We start from the raw sequence: 21,748 nt of genomic DNA on the forward strand, positions 1-21,748 counted from the left end.
CCCTCCACACCCGACCTCTATCACTTGAGTCTCGTAGATGTCACATGCTTGTTGTTTCTTCCTCCAACCACTAGAAATTTTTCGTCACTATATGCGCTGCCACGAGCCAGTTCCTCCTAAATTTTTTCTAATTAATCATCATCTTTAATGCCAGTCACCCGTTGATAATCGTAAAACAACCGCGGTTCATGCGTCTCCTTTGGCTGCCAAACACACGCCTTGAACCTTTTATGTCGCTGCTTATCTCCTCGTGATGCTGCATCTCCACGGATCTAATGTCCTTCAATGACTTTTAAGCTATTTTTCGTGCATTTTGATATTTTTTTAAGTTTAAAACTTACCATAATTCTCTTCATAAATCAATGATTTAAGGATTACTTATTTATATTTAATCCTTTTATTTATATATGATTACTCCACTATTTTATTTGTGTGAGGTACTAAAAAATAGTATTTCTCACAGACAAAAATTAAAATTATAGAGAATTCATCTGTAGTATTTTGTCATTCTTTCGTTTGAGATGTGTTATTTGCATTATAACAATTTTCTTTAATGCTTTCGTTGCTTGAGTGGTAATTTTTTTAACCAATTTGTTCTAAACTTAGATTATTGAGCCTTTGTATTGAGAGTATTCTCCGTCTCATACGTATGTGATTATATGATTTTTAAAGGGTTGTCGCAAGTATTTGACAGTTATTTTATATTAAACAACATATGATTTGCGTTTTATTCGACTCTTATTGTGTTCCATCTTCTTTGCGAGAATTAAAATTTTTAATCAAACATGAATCTTATTTACCATTATTTTTAAGAGATGATACTGTTATGTTGATTTAAAATTTTCAACATTAATTATATATGTGGGGATGTAGCTCAAATGGTAGAGCGCTCGCTTTGCATGCGAGAGGTACAGGGTTCGATCCCCTGCATCTCCATAATAATTTCTCATTAACTTTTTGTCATTTAACAACGACCATGGTTTTGAAAATCTTATAGTGGAATTTCCACTTTATGTCACCTGGATTGTGTTCTCATTACATATGCTACCTTCGTCCCGAAGCTAGTATCAAAGTTACCTAAGTTACTCGAATTGAAAAAATGACAATTGGAAGACGTAAGTGTAATTTAGGAATTTAATCTTAGTAACTATTGACCTATTTTTATTTTCATAAATTCAAAGAGAGATAAAACTAATGAGGGAGTGATATACAGAATAAAATTAGAGAGTACAGTTGGAAGATACAGCTTGAAATTTCATTGCAAACTAATAGCAACATTATTTTGAGTCAAACAATATTTTCAAATGTCACATTTATTTGAGGACTGCGAGATTATTAGATAATGGATAATTAAATTTTTTTTCCTTCGCCTCAAATATATTTTGTTGTGAAATTGAAATGTTCAACCCATACCAAGAACTTCTCGTTTTGAAATCCCAAAATCTATCCCCCACGCCAAATAATTTGATGTGACGGTCAAAGAATATTGAAAATCAAAATAAATGACCTCTCACAAAAATTAATATTCCAAACATTATAACAAAGTCCACAACAAGCAAGAGGAAGATAAAAAAATAGTACAAGAATTACTTATTTACTCAGTTCAAATAAACCGCATTCACTCTTGGGAGAGACAAAACTCTCTAAATCACTATACTTCCAAAAGTTGTTACAAAGGATTACAAATGAGTACCTTGAAAACATCCGCCCTTGTTTCTAATAACAATACTTATTATCCACCAAAGTGTTTCTCATTCTCTGCAACTACTTATATATGAATCAAATAAACCCATTGTGTTTTGAAGTATCTCAAAATCCACTAAGATACCTCCAAAGGCTCCTCAAATTTCAAGAACTCTAAAGAGTATCTGCCGTTTTCTCTCTATTTCGGAGTACCACCACTTTTCTCTATCTTTTAGTCTTCACTTTATACTAAAATAATTTTAAAAAATAAAATGTATAAATTCTAGAATCCCAAAGATCCAATACACGTCTTAGACACGACGATCCATCAACATATGGTTCCATGAACTAAATCGACTAGATCAGATACTCACATACCACGCGATTCAGACCTACTTCTCAAGGACCTCTTCCCTCCACACCCGACCTCTATCACTTGAGTCTCGTAGATGTCACATGCTTGTTGTTTCTTCCTCCAACCACTAGAAATTTTTCGTCACTATATGCGCTGCCACGAGCCAGTTCCTCCTAAATTTTTTCTAATTAATCATCATCTTTAATGCCAGTCACCCGTTGATAATCGTAAAACAACCGCGGTTCATGCGTCTCCTTTGGCTGCCAAACACACGCCTTGAACCTTTTATGTCGCTGCTTATCTCCTCGTGATGCTGCATCTCCACGGATCTAATGTCCTTCAATGACTTTTAAGCTATTTTTCGTGCATTTTGATATTTTTTAATTTTAAAACTTACCATAATTTTCTTCATAAATCAATGATTTAAGGATTACTTATTTATATTTAATCCTTTTATTTATATATGATTATTCCACTATTTTATTTGTGTGAGGTACTAAAAAATAGTATTTCTCACAGACAAAAATTAAAAGTATAGAGAATTCATCTGTAGTATTTTGTCATTCTTTCGTTTGAGATGTGTTATTTGCATTATAACAATTTTCTTTAATGCTTTCGTTGCTTGAGTGGTAATTTTTTTAACCAATTTGTTCTAAACTTAGATTATTGAGCCTTTGTATTGAGAGTATTCTCCGTCTCATACGTATGTGATTATATGATTTTTAAAGGGTTGTCGCAAGTATTTGACAGTTATTTTATATTAAACAACATATGATTTGCGTTTTATTCGACTCTTATTGTGTTCCATCTTCTTTGCGAGAATTAAAATTTTTAATCAAACATGAAACTTATTTACCATTATTTTTAAGAAATGATACTGTTATGTTGATTTAAAATTTTCAACATTAATTATATACGTGGGGATGTAGCTCAAATGGTAGAGCGCTCGCTTTGCATGCGAGAGGTACAGGGTTCGATCCCCTGCATCTCCATAATAATTTTCTATTAACTTTTTGTCATTTAACAACGACCATGGTTTTTAAAATCTTATAGTGGAATTTCCACTTTATGTCACCTGGATTTTATTGTGTTCTCATTTCATATGCTACCTTCGTCCCGAAGCTAGTATCAAAGTTACCTAAGTTACTCGAATTGAAAAAATGACAATTGGAAGACGTAAGTGTAATTTAGGAATTTAATCTTAGTAACTATTGACCTATTTTTATTTTCATAAATTCAAAGAGAGATAAAACTAATGAGGGAGTGATATACAGAATAAAATTAGAGAGTACAGTTGGAAGATACAGCTTGAAATTTCATTGCAAACTAATAGCAACATTATTTTGAGTCAAACAATATTTTCAAATGTCACATTTATTTGAGGACTGCGAGATTATTAGATAATGGATAATTAAATTTTTTTTCCTTCGCCTCAAATATATTTTGTTGTGAAATTGAAATGTTCAACCCATACCAAGAACTTCTCGTTTTGAAATCCCAAAATCTATCCCCCACGCCAAATAATTTGATGTGACGGTCAAAGAATATTGAAAATCAAAATAAATGACCTCTCACAAAAATTAATATTCCAAACATTATAACAAAGTCCACAACAAGCAAGAGGAAGATAAAAAAATAGTACAAGAATTACTTATTTACTCAGTTCAAATAAACCGCATTCACTCTTGGGAGAGACAAAACTCTCTAAATCACTATACTTCCAAAAGTTGTTACAAAGGATTACAAATGAGTACCTTGAAAACATCCGCCCTTGTTTCTAATAACAATACTTATTATCCACCAAAGTGTTTCTCATTCTCTGCAACTACTTATATATGAATCAAATAAACCCATTGTGTTTTGAAGTATCTCAAAATCCACTAAGATACCTCCAAAGGCTCCTCAAATTTCAAGAACTCTAAAAGTATCTGCCGTTTTCTCTCTATTTCGGAGTACCACCACTTTTCTCTATCTTTTAGTCTTCACTTTATACTAAAATAATTTTAAAAAATAAAATGTATAAATTCTAGAATCCCAAAGATCCAATACACGTCTTAGACACGACGATCCATCAACATATGGTTCCATGAACTAAATCGACTAGATCAGATACTCACATACCACGCGATTCAGACCTACTTCTCAAGGACCTCTTCCCTCCACATCCGACCTCTATCACTTGAGTCTCGTAGATGTCACATGCTTGTTGTTTCTTCCTCCAACCACTAGAAATTTTTCGTCACTATATGCGCTGCCACGAGCCAAATCCTCCTAAATTTTTTCTATTTAATCATCATCTTTAATGCCAGTCACCCGTTGATAATCGTAAAACAATTGCGGTTCATGCGTCTCCATTGGCTGCAAAACACACGCCTTGAGGCTTTTATGTCGCTGCTTATCTCCTCGTGATGCTGCATCTCCACGGATCTAATGTCCTTCAATGACTTTTAAGCTATTTTTCGTGCATTTTGATATTTTTTAAATTTTAAAACTTACCATAATTTTCTTCATAAATCAATGATTTAAGGATTACTTATTTATATTTAATCCTTTTATTTATATATGATTATTCCACTATTTTATTTGTGTGAGGTACTAAAAAATAGTATTTCTCACAGACAAAAATTAAAAGTATAGAGAATTCATCTGTAGTATTTTGTCATTCTTTCGTTTGAGATGTGTTATATGCATTATAACAATTTTCTTTAATGCTTTCATTGCTTGAGTGGTAATTTTTTTAACCAATTTGTTCTAAACTTAGATTATTGAGCCTTTGTATTGAGAGTATTCTCCGTCTCATACGTATGTGATTATATGATTTTTAAAGGGTTGTCGCAAGTATTTGACAGTTATTTTAAATTAAACAACATATGATTTGCGTTTTATTCGACTCTTATTGTGTTCCATCTTCTTTGCGAGAATTAAAATTTTTAATCAAACATGAAACTTATTTACCATTATTTTTAAGAAATGATACTGTTATGTTGATTTAAAATTTTCAACATTAATTATATACGTGGGGATGTAGCTCAAATGGTAGAGCGCTCGCTTTGCATGCGAGAGGTACAGGGTTCGATCCCCTGCATCTCCATAATAATTTTCTATTAACTTTTTGTCATTTAACAACGACCATGGTTTTTAAAATCTTATAGTGGACTTTCCACTTTATGTCACCTGGATTTGATTGTGTTCTCATTTCATATGCTACCTTCGTCCCGAAGCTAGTATCAAAGTTACCTAAGTTACTCGAATTGAAAAAATGACAAGTGGAAGACGTAAGTGTAATTTAGGAATTTAATCTTAGTAACTATTGACCTATTTTTATTTTCATAAATTCAAAGAGAGATAAAACTAATGAGGGAGTGATATACAGAATAAAATTAGAGAGTACAGTTGGAAGATACAGCTTGAAATTTCATTGCAAACTAATAGCAACATTATTTTGAGTCAAACAATATTTTCAAATGTCACATTTATTTGAGGACTGCGAGATTATTAGATAATGGATAATTAAATTTTTTTTTCCTTCGCCTCAAATATATTTTGTTGTGAAATTGAAATGTTCAACCCATACCAAGAACTTCTCGTTTTGAAATCCCAAAATTTATCCCCCACGCCAAATAATTTGATGTGACGGTCAAAGAATATTGAAAATCAAAATAAATGACCTCTCACAAAAATTAATATTCCAAACATTATAACAAAGTCCACAACAAGCAAGAGGAAGATAAAAAAATAGTACAAGAATTACTTATTTACTCAGTTCAAATAAACCGCATTCACTCTTGGGAGAGACAAAACTCTCTAAATCACTATACTTCCAAAAGTTGTTACAAAGGATTACAAATGAGTACCTTGAAAACATCCGCCCTTGTTTCTAATAACAATACTTATTATCCACCAAAGTGTTTCTCATTCTCTGCAACTACTTATATATGAATCAAATAAACCCATTGTGTTTTGAAGTATCTCAAAATCCACTAAGATACCTCCAAAGGCTCCTCAAATTTCAAGAACTCTAAAAAGTATCTGCCGTTTTCTCTCTATTTCGGAGTACCACCACTTTTCTCTATCTTTTAGTCTTCACTTTATACTAAAATAATTTTAAAAAATAAAATGTATAAATTCTAGAATCCCAAAGATCCAATACACGTCTTAGACACGACGATCCATCAACATATGGTTCCATGAACTAAATCGACTAGATCAGATACTCACATACCACACGATTCAGACCTACTTCTCAAGGACCTCTTCCCTCCACATCCGACCTCTATCACTTGAGTCTCGTAGATGTCACATGCTTGTTGTTTCTTCCTCCAACCACTAGAAATTTTTCGTCACTATATGCGCTGCCACAAGCCAAATCCTCCTAAAATTTTTCTATTTAATCATCATCTTTAATGCCAGTCACCGGTTGATAATCGTAAAACAATTGCGGTTCATGCGTCTCCATTGGCTGCAAAACACACGCCTTGAGGCTTTTATGTCGCTGCTTATCTCCTCGTGATGCTGCATCTCCACGGATCTAATGTCCTTAAATGACTTTTAAGCTATTTTTCGTGCATTTTGATATTTTTTAAATTTTAAAACTTACCATAATTTTCTTCATAAATCAATGATTTAAGGATTACTTATTTATATTTAATCCTTTTATTTATATATGATTATTCCACTATTTTATTTGTGTGAGGTACTAAAAAATAGTATTTCTCACAGACAAAAATTAAAAGTATAGAGAATTCATCTGTAGTATTTTGTCATTCTTTCGTTTGAGATGTGTTATATGCATTATAACAATTTTCTTTAATGCTTTCATTGCTTGAGTGGTAATTTTTTTAACCAATTTGTTCTAAACTTAGATTATTGAGCCTTTGTATTGAGAGTATTCTCCGTCTCATACGTATGTGATTATATGATTTTTAAAGGGTTGTCGCAAGTATTTGACAGTTATTTTAAATTAAACAACATATGATTTGCGTTTTATTCGACTCTTATTGTGTTCCATCTTCTTTGCGAGAATTAAAATTTTTAATCAAACATGAAACTTATTTACCATTATTTTTAAGAAATGATACTGTTATGTTGATTTAAAATTTTCAACATTAATTATATACGTGGGGATGTAGCTCAAATGGTAGAGCGCTCGCTTTGCATGCGAGAGGTACAGGGTTTAATCCCCTGCATCTCCATAATAATTTTTTATTAACTTTTTGTCATTTAACAACGACCATGGTTTTTAAAATCTTATAGTGGACTTTTCCACTTTATGTCACCTGGATTTGATTGTGTTCTCATTTCATATGCTACCTTCGTCCCGAAGCTAGTATCAAAGTTACCTAAGTTACTCGAATTGAAAAAATGACAAGTGGAAGACGTAAGTGTAATTTAGGAATTTAATCTTAGTAACTATTGACCTATTTTTATTTTCATAAATTCAAAGAGAGATAAAACTAATGAGGGAGTGATATACAGAATAAAATTAGAGAGTACAGTTGGAAGATACAGCTTGAAATTTCATTGCAAACTAATAGCAACATTATTTTGAGTCAAACAATATTTTCAAATGTCACATTTATTTGAGGACTGCGAGATTATTAGATAATGGATAATTAAATTTTTTTTCCTTCGCCTCAAATATATTTTGTTGTGAAATTGAAATGTTCAACCCATACCAAGAACTTCTCGTTTTGAAATCCCAAAATTTATCCCCCACGCCAAATAATTTGATGTGACGGTCAAAGAATATTGAAAATCAAAATAAATGACCTCTCACAAAAATTAATATTCCAAACATTATAACAAAGTCCACAACAAGCAAGAGGAAGATAAAAAAATAGTACAAGAATTACTTATTTACTCAGTTCAAATAAACCGCATTCACTCTTGGGAGAGACAAAACTCTCTAAATCACTATACTTCCAAAAGTTGTTACAAAGGATTACAAATGAGTACCTTGAAAACATCGGCCCTTGTTTCTAATAACAATACTTATTATCCACCAAAGTGTTTCTCAATCTCTGCAACTACTTATATATGAATCAAACAAACCCATTGTGTTTTGAAGTATCTCAAAATCCACTAAGATACCTCCAAAGGTTCCTCAAATTTCAAGAACTCTAAAGAGTATCTGCCGTTTTCTCTCTATTTCGGAGTACCACCACTTTTCTCTATCTTTTAGTCTTCACTTTATACTAAAATAATTTTAAAAAATAAAATGTATAAATTCTAGAATCCCAAAGATCCAATACACGTCTTAGACACGACGATCCATCAACATATGGTTCCATGAACTAAATCGACTAGATTAGATACTCACATACCACACGATTCAGACCTACTTCTCAAGGACCTCTTCCCTCCACACCCGACCTCTATCACTTGAGTCTCGTAGATGTCACATGCTTGTTGTTTCTTCCTCCAACCACTAGAAATTTTTCCTCACTATATGCGCTGCCACGAGCCAGTTCCTCCTAATTTTTTTCTAATTAATCATCATCTTTAATGCCAGTCACCCGTTGATAATCGTAAAACAACCGCGGTTCATGCGTCTCCTTTGGTTGCCAAACACACGCCTTGAACCTTTTATGTCGCTGCTTATCTCCTCGTGATGCTGCATCTCCACGGATCTAATGTCCTTCAATGACTTTTAAGTTATTTTTCGTGCATTTTGATATTTTTTTAAGTTTAAAACTTACCATAATTCTCTTCATAAATCAATGATTTAAGGATTACTTATTTATATTTAATCCTTTTATTTATATATGATTACTCCACTATTTTATTTGTGTGAGGTACTAAAAAATAGTATTTCTCACAGACAAAAATTAAAATTATAGAGAATTCATCTGTAGTATTTTGTCATTCTTTCGTTTGAGATGTGTTATTTGCATTATAACAATTTTCTTTAATGCTTTCGTTGCTTGAGTGGTGATTTTTTTAAACAATTTGTTCTAAACTTAGATTATTGAGCCTTTGTATTGAGAGTATCCGTCTCATACGTATGTGATTATATGATTTGTAAAGGGTTGTCGCAAGTATTTGACAGTTATTTTATATTAAACAACATATGATTTGCGTTTTATTCGACTCTTATTGTGTTCCATCTTCTTTGCGAGAATTAAAATTTTTAATCAAACATGAAACTTATTTACCATTATTTTTAAGAAATGATACTGTTATGTTGATTTAAAATTTTCAACATTAATTATATATGTGGGGATGTAGCTCAAATGGTAGAGCGCTCGCTTTGCATGCGAGAGGTACAGGGTTCGATCCCCTGCATCTCCATAATAATTTCTTATTAACTTTTTGTCATTTAACAACGACCATGGTTTTTAAAATCTTATAGTGGAATTTCCACTTTATGTCACCTGGATTTTATTGTTTTCTCATTTCATATGCTACCTTCGTCCCGAAGCTAGTGTCAAAGTTACCTAAGTTACTCGAATTGAAAAAATGACAAGTGGAAGACGTAAGTGTAATTTAGGAATTTAATCTTAGTAACTATTGACCTATTTTTATTTTCATAAATTCAAAGAGAGATAAAACTAATGAGGGAGTGATATACAGAATAAAATTAGAGAGTACAGTTGGAAGATACAGCTTGAAATTTCATTGCAAACTAATAGCAACATTATTTTGAGTCAAACAATATTTTCAAATGTCACATTTATTTGAGGACTGCGAGATTATTAGATAATGGATAATTAAATTTTTTTTCCTTCGCCTCAAATATATTTTGTTGTGAAATTGAAATGTTCAACCCATACCAAGAACTTCTCGTTTTGAAATCCCAAAATCTATCCCCCACGCCAAATAATTTGATGTGACGGTCAAAGAATATTGAAAATCAAAATAAATGACCTCTCACAAAAATTAATATTCCAAACATTATAACAAAGTCCACAACAAGCAAGAGGAAGATAAAAAAATAGTACAAGAATTACTTATTTACTCAGTTCAAATAAACCGCATTCACTCTTGGGAGAGACAAAACTCTCTAAATCACTATACTTCCAAAAGTTGTTACAAAGGATTACAAATGAGTACCTTGAAAACATCCGCCCTTGTTTCTAATAACAATACTTATTATTCACCAAAGTGTTTCTCATTCTCTGCAACTACTTATATATGAATCAAATAAACCCATTGTGTTTTGAAGTATCTCAAAATCCACTAAGATACCTCCAAAGGCTCCTCAAATTTCAAGAACTCTAAAATGTATCTGCCGTTTTCTCTCTATTTCGGAGTACCACCACTTTTCTCTATCTTTTAGTCTTCACTTTATACTAAAATAATTTTAAAAAATAAAATGTATAAATTCTAGAATCCCAAAGATCCAATACACGTCTTAGACACGACGATCCATCAACATATGGTTCCATGAACTAAATCGACTAGATCAGATACTCACATACCACGCGATTCAGACCTACTTCTCAAGGACCTCTTCCCTCCACATCTGACCTCTATCACTTGAGTCTCGTAGATGTCACATGCTTGTTGTTTCTTCCTCCAACCACTAGAAATTTTTCGTCACTATATGCGCTGCCACGAGCCAAATCCTCCTAAATTTTTTCTATTTAATCATCATCTTTAATGCCAGTCACCCGTTGATAATCGTAAAACAATTGCGGTTCATGCGTCTCCATTGGCTGCAACACACACGCCTTGAGGCTTTTATGTCGCTGCTTATCTCCTCGTGATGCTGCATCTCCAGGGATCTAATGTCCTTCAATGACTTTTAAGCTATTTTTCGTGCATTTTGATATTTTTTAAATTTTAAAACTTACCATAATTTTCTTCATAAATCAATGATTTAAGGATTACTTATTTATATTTAATCCTTTTATTTATATATGATTATTCCACTATTTTATTTGTGTGAGGTACTAAAAAATAGTATTTCTCACAGAAAAACAATTAAAAGTATAGAGAATTCATCTGTAGTATTTTGTCATTCTTTCGTTTGAGATGTGTTATATGCATTATAACAATTTTCTTTAATGCTTTCATTGCTTGAGTGGTAATTTTTTTAACCAATTTGTTCTAAACTTAGATTATTGAGCCTTTGTATTGAGAGTATTCTCCGTCTCATACGTATGTGATTATATGATTTTTAAAGGGTTGTCGCAAGTATTTGACAGTTATTTTAAATTAAACAACATATGATTTGCGTTTTATTCGACTCTTATTGTGTTCCATCTTCTTTGCGAGAATTAAAATTTTTAATCAAACATGAAACTTATTTACCATTATTTTTAAGAAATGATACTGTTATGTTGATTTAAAATTTTCAACATTAATTATATACGTGGGGATGTAGCTCAAATGGTAGAGCGCTCGCTTTGCATGCGAGAGGTACAGGGTTCGATCCCCTGCATCTCCATAATAATTTTCTATTAACTTTTTGTCATTTAACAACGACCATGGTTTTTAAAATCTTATAGTGGACTTTCCACTTTATGTCACCTGGATTTGATTGTGTTCTCATTTCATATGCTACCTTCGTCCCGAAGCTAGTATCAAAGTTACCGATTGTGTTCTCATTTCATATGCTACCTTCGTCCCGAAACTAGTATCAAAGTTACCTAAGTTACTCGAATTGAAAAAATGACAAGTGGAAGACGTAAGTGTAATTTAGGAATTTAATCTTAGTAACTATTGACCTATTTTTATTTTCATAAATTCAAAGAGAGATAAAACTAATGAGGGAGTGATATACAGAATAAAATTAGAGAGTACAGTTGGAAGATACAGCTTGAAATTTCATTGCAAACTAATAGCAACATTATTTTGAGTCAAACAATATTTTCAAATGTCACATTTATTTGAGGACTGCGAGATTATTAGATAATGGATAATTAAATTTTTTTTCCTTCGCCTCAAATATATTTTGTTGTGAAATTGAAATGTTCAACCCATACCAAGAACTTCTCGTTTTGAAATCCCAAAATTTATCCCCCACGCCAAATAATTTGATGTGACGGTCAAAGAATATTGAAAATCAAAATAAATGACCTCTCACAAAAATTAATATTCCAAACATTATAACAAAGTCCACAACAAGCAAGAGGAAGATAAAAAAATAGTACAAGAATTACTTATTTACTCAGTTCAAATAAACCGCATTCACTCTTGGGAGAGACAAAACTCTCTAAATCACTATACTTCCAAATGTTGTTACAAAGGATTACAAATGAGTACCTTGAAAACACCCGCCCTTGTTTCTAATAACAATACTTATTATCCACCAAAGTGTTTCTCATTCTCTGCAACTACTTATATATGAATCAAATAAACCCATTGTGTTTTGAAGTATCTCAAAATCCACTAAGATACCTCCAAAGGCTCCTCAAATTTCAAGAACTCTAAAAAGTATCTGCCGTTTTCTCTCTATTTCGGAGTACCACCACTTTTCTCTATCTTTTAGTCTTCACTTTATACTAAAATAATTTTAAAAAATAAAATGTATAAATTCTAGAATCCCAAAGATCCAATACACGTCTTAGACACGACGATCCATCAACATATGGTTCCATGAACTAAATCGACTAGATCAGATACTCACATACCACACGATTCAGACCTACTTCTCAAGGACCTCTTCCCTCCACATCCGACCTCTATCACTTGAGTCTCGTAGATGTCACATGCTTGTTGTTTCTTCCTCCAACCACTAGAAATTTTTCGTCACTATATGCGCTGCCACGAGCCAAATCCTCCTAAATTTTTTCTATTTAATCATCATCTTTAATGCCAGTCACCGGTTGATAATCGTAAAACAATTGCGGTTCATGCGTCTCCATTGGCTGCAAAACACACGCCTTGAGGCTTTTATGTCGCTGCTTATCTCCTCGTGATGCTGCATCTCCACGGATCTAATGTCCTTAAATGACTTTTAAGCTATTTTTCGTGCATTTTGATATTTTTTAAATTTTAAAACTTACCATAATTTTCTTCATAAATCAATGATTTAAGGATTACTTATTTATATTTAATCCTTTTATTTATATATGATTATTCCACTATTTTATTTGTGTGAGGTACTAAAAAATAGTATTTCTCACAGAAAAAAATTAAAAGTATAGAGAATTCATCTGTAGTATTTTGTCATTCTTTCGTTTGAGATGTGTTATATGCATTATAACAATTTTCTTTAATGCTTTCATTGCTTGAGTGGTAATTTTGTTAACCAATTTGTTCTAAACTTAGATTATTGAGCCTTTGTATTGAGAGTATTCTCCGTCTCATACGTATGTGATTATATGATTTTTAAAGGGTTGTCGCAAGTATTTGACAGTTATTTTAAATTAAACAACATATGATTTGCGTTTTATTCGACTCTTATTGTGTTCCATCTTCTTTGCGAGAATTAAAATTTTTAATCAAACATGAAACTTATTTACCATTATTTTTAAGAAATGATACTGTTATGTTGATTTAAAATTTTCAACATTAATTATATACGTGGGGATGTAGCTCAAATGGTAGAGCGCTCGCTTTGCATGCGAGAGGTACAGGGTTTAATCCCCTGCATCTCCATAATAATTTTTTATTAACTTTTTGTCATTTAACAACGACCATGGTTTTTAAAATCTTATAGTGGACTTTTCCACTTTATGTCACCTGGATTTGATTGTGTTCTCATTTCATATGCTACCTTCGTCCCGAAGCTAGTATCAAAGTTACCTAAGTTACTCGAATTGAAAAAATGACAAGTGGAAGACGTAAGTGTAATTTAGGAATTTAATCTTAGTAACTATTGACCTATTTTTATTTTCATAAATTCAAAGAGAGATAAAACTAATGAGGGAGTGATATACAGAATAAAATTAGAGAGTACAGTTGGAAGATACAGCTTGAAATTTCATTGCAAACTAATAGCAACATTATTTTGAGTCAAACAATATTTTCAAATGTCACATTTATTTGAGGACTGCGAGATTATTAGATAATGGATAATTAAATTTTTTTTCCTTCGCCTCAAATATATTTTGTTGTGAAATTGAAATGTTCAACCCATACCAAGAACTTCTCGTTTTGAAATCCCAAAATTTATCCCCCACGCCAAATAATTTGATGTGACGGTCAAAGAATATTGAAAATCAAAATAAATGACCTCTCACAAAAATTAATATTCCAAACATTATAACAAAGTCCACAACAAGCAAGAGGAAGATAAAAAAATAGTACAAGAATTACTTATTTACTCAGTTCAAATAAACCGCATTCACTCTTGGGAGAGACAAAACTCTCTAAATCACTATACTTCCAAATGTTGTTACAAAGGATTACAAATGAGTACCTTGAAAACATCCGCCCTTGTTTCTAATAACAATACTTATTATCCACCAAAGTGTTTCTCATTCTCTGCAACTACTTATATATGAATCAAATAAACCCACTGTGTTTTGAAGTATCTCAAAATCCACTAAGATACCTCCAAAGGTTCCTCAAATTTCAAGAACTCTAAAGAGTATCTGCCGTTTTCTCTCTATTTCGGATTACCACCACTTTTCTTTAAGTTTAGAACCAATTGTCAAATAACACATTGGTTAAAAGAATTACCACGCTTAAAGGGTTATTGCAAGTATTTGACAGAGTCGAACAAAACGCAAATCATATGTTTTTTAATATAAAATAACTGTCAAATACTTGTAGTAACCCTTTAAGAGTGGTAATTTTTTTACATCAAATTCAAAATCCTATAAATTTAAAAATGCATTTTCGGACGCTTGTATTTACATCAAATTCATGTGTAAATGAATCACGTCCACATTTTATCAAAACCAAATGTCTGAAATATACTTCCGTAAAATTTGCATTTAAATTCTAGGGTCTCCTTCACCTTTATACCTCCTTGCTATAGATAAGTCAAATCTCATAGAAAATAGGTTAATAGAACAACAAATACAAACTTAAAAACCCATGGACTTGGACAAAGCGAAACTTAGTTTAATTTGTATGAAATACATTAATCAACAAACTCATCTATTTTGCTTGACACCGGGTGATCTAAAAACATTCCAATCTAGCTTATTTAGATATGATTTTTTGAAAGAGCACAAACCATTGCTTGACGATGACATTATATTTCCTTGATCATTCTCGGGTGATTTGGTTTTATTAATTACTTCTAACTGCTTCCTTTTAACATTGACGTTAACCTTGTGACTCTTTTCACTCTTACTGAACAGTAGTAGCATGAGGTATAAAGTGAGGGAGATTCAAGAATTTAAAGACAAATCTTATAGAAATATATTTTTGGGGGTACGTCCAGAATTGTATTTCTGAATTTTGCAATCACATAGGTGTACAAATTAAATTGGGTACAAATTTTGAAATACTTATATGATTAATAACTTCAGTTCATTAGCATTAACATAGGTGTACAAATTAAATTGGGTGGAGAACAACAAAGTGAAAATCGAAATTCTTTTCTTTTCTTCTATATATCTTCATTTGCCAACTAAAATGCCCATGTTCAACCAAAATTAACTAAGAAAAAACAGTTGCAAAATATCACTGGATCTCCATTGCTGTGTTGTACAAATCATGCTCCTAGGTGAGGAGGTATGGCATAAATGACCAAAATAAGTCACACATTAAAACTTCTACACAGCACTCTATTTTAAGTTGCTGAGATAAGAAGACGTGACAACGATATTCTTCAAATTCCCTTTCAGGGATAATCATAGAAACTGAAGGAAGTGAATGTACAAGGTCAACATCGAAAGTTCCAAAAATCATCATCTCTTTCGCCACCAATCTGAGATTTTTAATCTTCGGTTTCTATGAATAGCGAGACTAACCCCTGGAAGCTTGTGTTTAACCTGTCTCCAAAGCATATTAACAGCATCCTCTTTTTTCGGAGGGTACTGGAATTCATAATGATGTGAGATATTTTTAATCTGCCTCCACATTTCAGTCCACTTCTGCTTTGGAACTTTGCGAAGCTGGTCGACCATGTAGCCGGGCTGTAATGCTTCTTTGAAAGAGAAGAATAGAGAGAACTGGGAATAATCAATCTCATCCTCAAACGGGAGTTCGATTTTATCACTTACGATGACTGGAACACAGTGACTCACAATTGCATCAAAAAGGCGGCAAGATGATGCTGTGTCTCCTGCTGGATGCAAACAGAACTTTGATGAACGCATCCCTTTAGATGACTGTTGTATCAGAAGCAGTAAATAAATGATTACTACGGTTCATGATCTTAGCAGATAACATAAGGGGAATAACACGAAGAACAATAATTCAAATCAGTTGACCATAGGACTCCTCTCCCTAGGAAAGATAGTAACTGATATTACGAAAAGGAAGTTTTGGGGTCTCTGCACCCTCCAAATGGAGTAGTTTTTATTCAAGGCATTAGGCCAATGTTTATAGTGAGAAATTAGAATGAAAGAAATCTAAAACTAGTATTTTTTTTTCACCAGGGCTTTTTTCTTGGCATATTTAATCTATCCTGCATCTTAAAGGGATCCTCCCCCCTTTGTCAACTGACAATGAAGAGGAAGAGAAATAATTGTAAAAGTCGATTTTTGAACTTTAGGAAATGATTAGCAATAATATTCCAAGTACGAGCAGAAAAGTGGCATGTACCAAAGATCAAATATATAGCTACGTTGCATACCGCTTTAATGTTTTCTTCAGTTGCAACACTTCGCTCATAGTGAACATCACTATAACCACTTAATATCTTTGCCAGTTTAGCACGGACAATGCCTTCCTGCACACACCATAAACCTCGCAAAATCACATTTCATGGAATTTTAAGAAGGAAAAGCTCCTCTAAAGTAACATTGTCTCTAAAATGAGCAAGTATGTATCCACCTTGAATCTTGCTCGGTTGAGATCACAACGCAATTCAAATTTTAAAAAAACAAGTTGGATACACTCTTACTTGCTAATTTTTAAAGACAAACTTACTTTAGAAGAGTCGTGTCCTTTTAAGAACCATGTCATTCTTTTATTAACAGTCAGCCAGACATACATCCTTCCTGAAAGTCCTCCCTCGAAAGAAAAGCAATGTGGAGCGAGCCTCGTACGGATCTTGAGATTCATCATCTGTAAAAGAATCCACAACATGAACATACGGGGACACCACATCTTTGTTCAAATTAGACATACTCTTGGGATAGCGGCCAAAATCCACAACAATTTGAATACTAGCATTCACTTGATTTCGTAGGAACCTAAAGGAATTGGGGTGTGTCATAGGAAATACGTGGTCTCTGCCTTTAGATCTCTGCCAATATTTGGACTTGTTCAAGAATTCCATCAGATCAACCTAACACCAGAAACAAGCCCAGTATAAACATCAAAAGAGAAACAAAAAAAGCTATGTAGTTACAGGCATCACGTACTAGTAATAACACCCTGCACTTGTTAAAAAATCACAATGCAGGTATGGCAAGATACTATACAAAGTCAACTTCTACAACATTTTAAAACAAAAAACAAACAATCATTCTAATTTCTAATGCATCCATCATAAGGGATAGTTTGATAGGAGGAATTGGGTATTATAATGACGCTCTTAAGTTCCAAATCGAGTAGTACATGATGCTTGGGGGAGTATTTAAGTGGCTTAGCTCTTCCCCCTTGACACCAAACATCCAATACTATTCCATGTGGGAATATGGAACAATGATATATCCTCTCAAAACATTTTAGTAAAAATCCCCTTTGTAAAAAGAAACTATTAAATGAAAAATGTTCTGGACCATTACACCTTACACTGGATCATACAATTCCTTTATATTAGTCCACGGAAATCTTGGTTTAACCAAACTACCTTCATTACTAGTATCTTCATGTTTCTTAGACTACAAAGGTAAGACTCTCCTCATAAAGATTCAATGATTAAAAAGATCCAAGTTTTCCTTTTTCTTTACTTTTTGGGAGTTCTGACTTTCCTAATATTACTTCAGGAATTCATTCTCTATCTCATGTCAACAAAGAATTCAGCCAACCATGTTTACTTATAAGTTATTACGAGGACATGACTTACGTTCAATTCTTATATGGAGTAATCAAATTGTGACATTTGCGACACCTATCTCTATATATTCCACACTTTTAAGTACCAGATTGTCTTTGAGAGTATTTCTTAACACTTGGGATTATCAACAAGAGTATATCAGGACACATCTATATCCATTCAAAGTAAGGAACTCGGGTCCTAATTTCTACTCCCTCCATTCTTTATTATAAACAAAATTTTAATTTTTAGGTTCATTGAATAACTGATTTATCTGTTCTATATATAGTTTAAATACATCAATTAATCAACGGATCTAAAAAGTAAATTTTTGCTTATAATAAGTAATGAAGGCAGTACTTAAGAACATCGGCATAATCTTTGTGAACTTGATGAAGTCCTAATCCCACCATCATGATCAACACAAGGAAGACCAACAAAAACAATAAGAAAGGCAACAAAGCAATAATGGCATAACTCATGAGCCTTTGAGAGACTACATAGTTTGACTTACCAAAGAATAGTAGAGCTCCATCAGACATTGTATGGTCTACTCCCTAGTACATTCACCATCCCTTTAGCCAAATGATCGGCTAAACCCATGGATGGATTCCTCATCAAACTTTAAAGGATTTGAGAACTTCAAGAATAGACTTCCATATTTGTTTCGTGATTAGTAAAAGAAAATCATGTTTTACATATAGGGAATGAAGTTTTATGTTTTGTATATGCCGAAAAGAAGTGGTTGAAGTAATTACCCTTCAGCATTATTTTAAACCAAACCATTTAGTACATTAATCTCTGTCAAGATTTTTAGTTAATACAAAAAAGAAAATGATAAATAGGAGGGACAGAAGTGGCGCAAATCATTCAAAAGTCTTAAGACCCCACATAATTTTGAGACAATGTTTTATGGTTTTGAGTTATCACAACCCTTTCAGGTTCCGAGTTATTCATTATACAATCCACTAGCAATTCTAAGAAATAACCCAATTCAAAGGCCAACAAATGGGCCATCACTTCAGTTCAAGGTTTGGACATTGTATAGTTCAACAAATAGTTAGCATAACAATTTCACAGCATAAGTCACACTTATATCGTAATCACAAACTATATGAAACAATGATAGGCATGATTTAGAACTATTCAATTGGAAAACTATATTTCGATTCAATATTATTAATTGCAAACATAATAATACACAAGAGGTTATCAATTTCTTGTGATTTTATAGCAGTAACTAGTTATGTAGCACGGACACCTCTAAAAACCAAGCGTATAATTTATTCATTTTTTTTTATTATTATAGTGTCTACGTGTCAGTGTCGTGTTTCCAGTGTCCCATAACTAACTAGAACTACTAGCATTGCAATTGAACGATTCAACCAACCAATTAACAAAGACCACTCACCTGCAATTGCCGATCAATCTCCGTAGCAGGATCCGTCATAGTATGCCCATGCGTATTAAAACTCAACGAAGAGAAAAACGGAACAAAAAACGCCTCCGCAACTTCCGGATCCAAAACCCTCACAGCCTCTCTACCTTCCCCACCCTCCTCCCCTTCATGAATAAGCGATCCCATCATCCAGTACTCCACGCTATGTTGCCTCTTCAACCCCCAATTCCCCGGCCACGGCGGAAAATCCCTAACCGTAACGGCAGATTCGGAATCGTTCCGGCGGTCAATCATTTGAACATTGAAACGGGGAGGGAGATCGTACATGTAGACACGGAGTTTCGGGTCGGGTTTACATGGGGCGGGTTGGAAGGTTGGGAGTTGGTTGAAGTAGGATCGAATGTCGAGAGTGCCGATGAAGATTGAGTAGGAGATTATGAGGAGGAAGAGGAAAATGAAGGTGAGGATTATTTTTTCGTACATGGTTGTTTATATTTCAAAACGGTTTTGGGAGTGTTGGTGTTATAGTGATGGTGTTGGTGTTGGTTTATTTGCTGTGTGATAAGGTGCGGTGTTATTTTCGTTATCGTTGTTGAGTAGCATTCGCCGTGTGTGTATGGGTCTATTTGTTTAGTTGCTGGAAATGCCGCTGAGGAAATTATGGAGTGCACGATGTGCATTTCTCTTTGAATTCAATGAGGTTAATAATGCAGAGTTATTGTTACTTCAAGATCCAAAATAATTAATGTAAATTAGAAAAAAAGGTGTATAATTAATTAATTTCATGAATAGATATGAATTCACCGGTGGAAGGTCAATTTTTTCTTATAATAGTCACCAAAGGATTACTCCCTCCTTTTCAAATTAAATATTTTTTAGTTGTGTCTTTCAAAAATCTATTGTCTATTATCTAGACATTATAAAAGAGCAATGCTATACTTACACCTCAATCTTACACCAATATTTACACCAAACACTGTTCACCGTATTTATACGGTGAACAGTGTTTTTTAAAATAAAATAATAATATTTATAAAAAATATTTTTTATTTTTAAAATTACAGACGACACTGTTCATATAAGGACGTGCATTAACCAACTTCATTACTGCATTAACCAAGTTATTACACTGCATTAACCAAGTTTGATGACTGCTAAAAATTATTTTTAATACTTGGATGTTGCATTAACCAACTTCATTACTGCATTAACCAAGTTTTTACACTGCATTAAACAAATTTAATGACTACTGGAAAGTACTGTTCATGGGTGTAAGAATAACATTACTCAAATTTGGTTAATGCAGTGTAAAAACTTGGTTAATGCAGTAATGAAGTTGGTTAATGCAACATCCAGGTATTAAAATTGATTTTTAGCAGTCGTCAAACTTGGTTAATGCAGTGTAAAAACTTGGTTAATGCAGTAATGAAGTTGGTTAATGCACGTCCTTACATGAACAGTGTCGTCCATAATTTTAAAAATAAAAAATATTTTTTATAAATATTATTATTTTAATTTAAAAAACACTGTTCACCGTATAAATACGGTGAACAGTGTTTGGTGTAAGTATTGGTGTAAGTTGGGGGTGTAAGTATAACATTATTCATTATAAAAAGATGTCATCATTCTACTAAAAATGTCATTTATTCTTTCAAAATTTATAAGGTAAAAAGGGTTGTTTTGTCTTTTCATAATCAAGTCAATATTCCAACATTTTAAACAAATGTTTAAGCGTCACGTGTATTGACCATTGGGTTTTGATCGTACCTGATCATAATGGATTGTCTGGGCCTACAACTTGTTAGACAGATGTGAATGGGGGTTGTACCTAAAAGGTATTTCAATGCCAAAGTGAGAAAGAGAGCAAAGGAGCACAGTTACAAGAGAGTGAGAGAATGAATAATTAATACCAGACCCTCTAGTGAAAGAGGGTATTTATAACCCCCAACGTCGGGCCAAGGTTTTCACACTGGGCCGGATGTTAAGGCCCAATATGGAGACTGTCAGGGTCTACGTGTGTAGTGGAGACCAACGTGAGGTTCCTAACCTGGTTCAACTGCTCTGATATATCTGGAGACGCGTTGCGACAAATCCTACAAGGAGGTATCCTCGTCGGCACGTGAAAGGGAGGTAGTTACCCAAGAGGCACGGGCCAGAGCTTTCGTATGACAAGGTTTGTTCAGGTAGCCTCATTCTCCTCGCCTGTTGGGTAGGTGTTCATTGGGCCTTTCACCTATTAACCTCGAATTGGGCCTTGGATTGCGGATTGGGCCGAGTGTTGGTCCAGTCTAGAACAGGATCCCCCCAAGTCGTAGTT

General features: G+C 33.2%; 1 protein-coding gene and 7 non-coding genes across 9 annotated transcripts; 7 read left to right on the top strand and 1 right to left on the bottom strand.

The window, feature by feature from the left end:
* The first annotated feature begins 863 nt into the window (after positions 1–863).
* TRNAA-UGC (transfer RNA alanine (anticodon UGC)) lies at positions 864–936 on the top strand. Its single transcript has one exon. It is a non-coding gene; the product is annotated as a tRNA-Ala (tRNA).
* Positions 937–2,957: 2,021 nt separating this feature from the next.
* On the top strand, positions 2,958–3,030 carry TRNAA-UGC (transfer RNA alanine (anticodon UGC)). Its single transcript has one exon. It is a non-coding gene; the product is annotated as a tRNA-Ala (tRNA).
* A 2,026-nt stretch (positions 3,031–5,056) lies between these two features.
* On the top strand, positions 5,057–5,129 carry TRNAA-UGC (transfer RNA alanine (anticodon UGC)). Its single transcript has one exon. It is a non-coding gene; the product is annotated as a tRNA-Ala (tRNA).
* Positions 5,130–7,157: 2,028 nt separating this feature from the next.
* On the top strand, positions 7,158–7,230 carry TRNAA-UGC (transfer RNA alanine (anticodon UGC)). The gene has a single exon. It is a non-coding gene; the product is annotated as a tRNA-Ala (tRNA).
* A 2,025-nt stretch (positions 7,231–9,255) lies between these two features.
* TRNAA-UGC (transfer RNA alanine (anticodon UGC)) lies at positions 9,256–9,328 on the top strand. Its single transcript has one exon. It is a non-coding gene; the product is annotated as a tRNA-Ala (tRNA).
* A 2,028-nt stretch (positions 9,329–11,356) lies between these two features.
* On the top strand, positions 11,357–11,429 carry TRNAA-UGC (transfer RNA alanine (anticodon UGC)). Its single transcript has one exon. It is a non-coding gene; the product is annotated as a tRNA-Ala (tRNA).
* Positions 11,430–13,512: 2,083 nt separating this feature from the next.
* On the top strand, positions 13,513–13,585 carry TRNAA-UGC (transfer RNA alanine (anticodon UGC)). The gene has a single exon. It is a non-coding gene; the product is annotated as a tRNA-Ala (tRNA).
* Positions 13,586–15,379: 1,794 nt separating this feature from the next.
* LOC131603495 (probable arabinosyltransferase ARAD1) lies at positions 15,380–20,165 on the bottom strand. Of its 2 annotated transcripts, none has more exons than XM_058875810.1 (4): positions 19,444–20,164; positions 17,043–17,339; positions 16,683–16,778; positions 15,380–16,215 (listed from the first exon to the last, which is right to left on the bottom strand). In XM_058875810.1, the coding sequence occupies exons 1-4, from the start codon at positions 19,912–19,914 to the stop codon at positions 15,793–15,795; spliced, it is 1,287 nt and encodes a 428-aa protein (XP_058731793.1). In that variant the 5' UTR covers positions 19,915–20,164; the 3' UTR covers positions 15,380–15,792. The 2 variants fall into 2 exon arrangements, with proteins under 2 accessions (XP_058731793.1, XP_058731794.1); XM_058875811.1 differs by having other exon boundaries at positions 15,978–16,169; positions 19,444–20,165.
* Positions 20,166–21,748: the final 1,583 nt, after the last annotated feature.

The sequence above is a fragment of the Vicia villosa genome, linkage group LG5, assembly GCF_029867415.1.
Source record: "Vicia villosa cultivar HV-30 ecotype Madison, WI linkage group LG5, Vvil1.0, whole genome shotgun sequence".
NCBI lineage: Eukaryota > Viridiplantae > Streptophyta > Magnoliopsida > Fabales > Fabaceae > Vicia > Vicia villosa.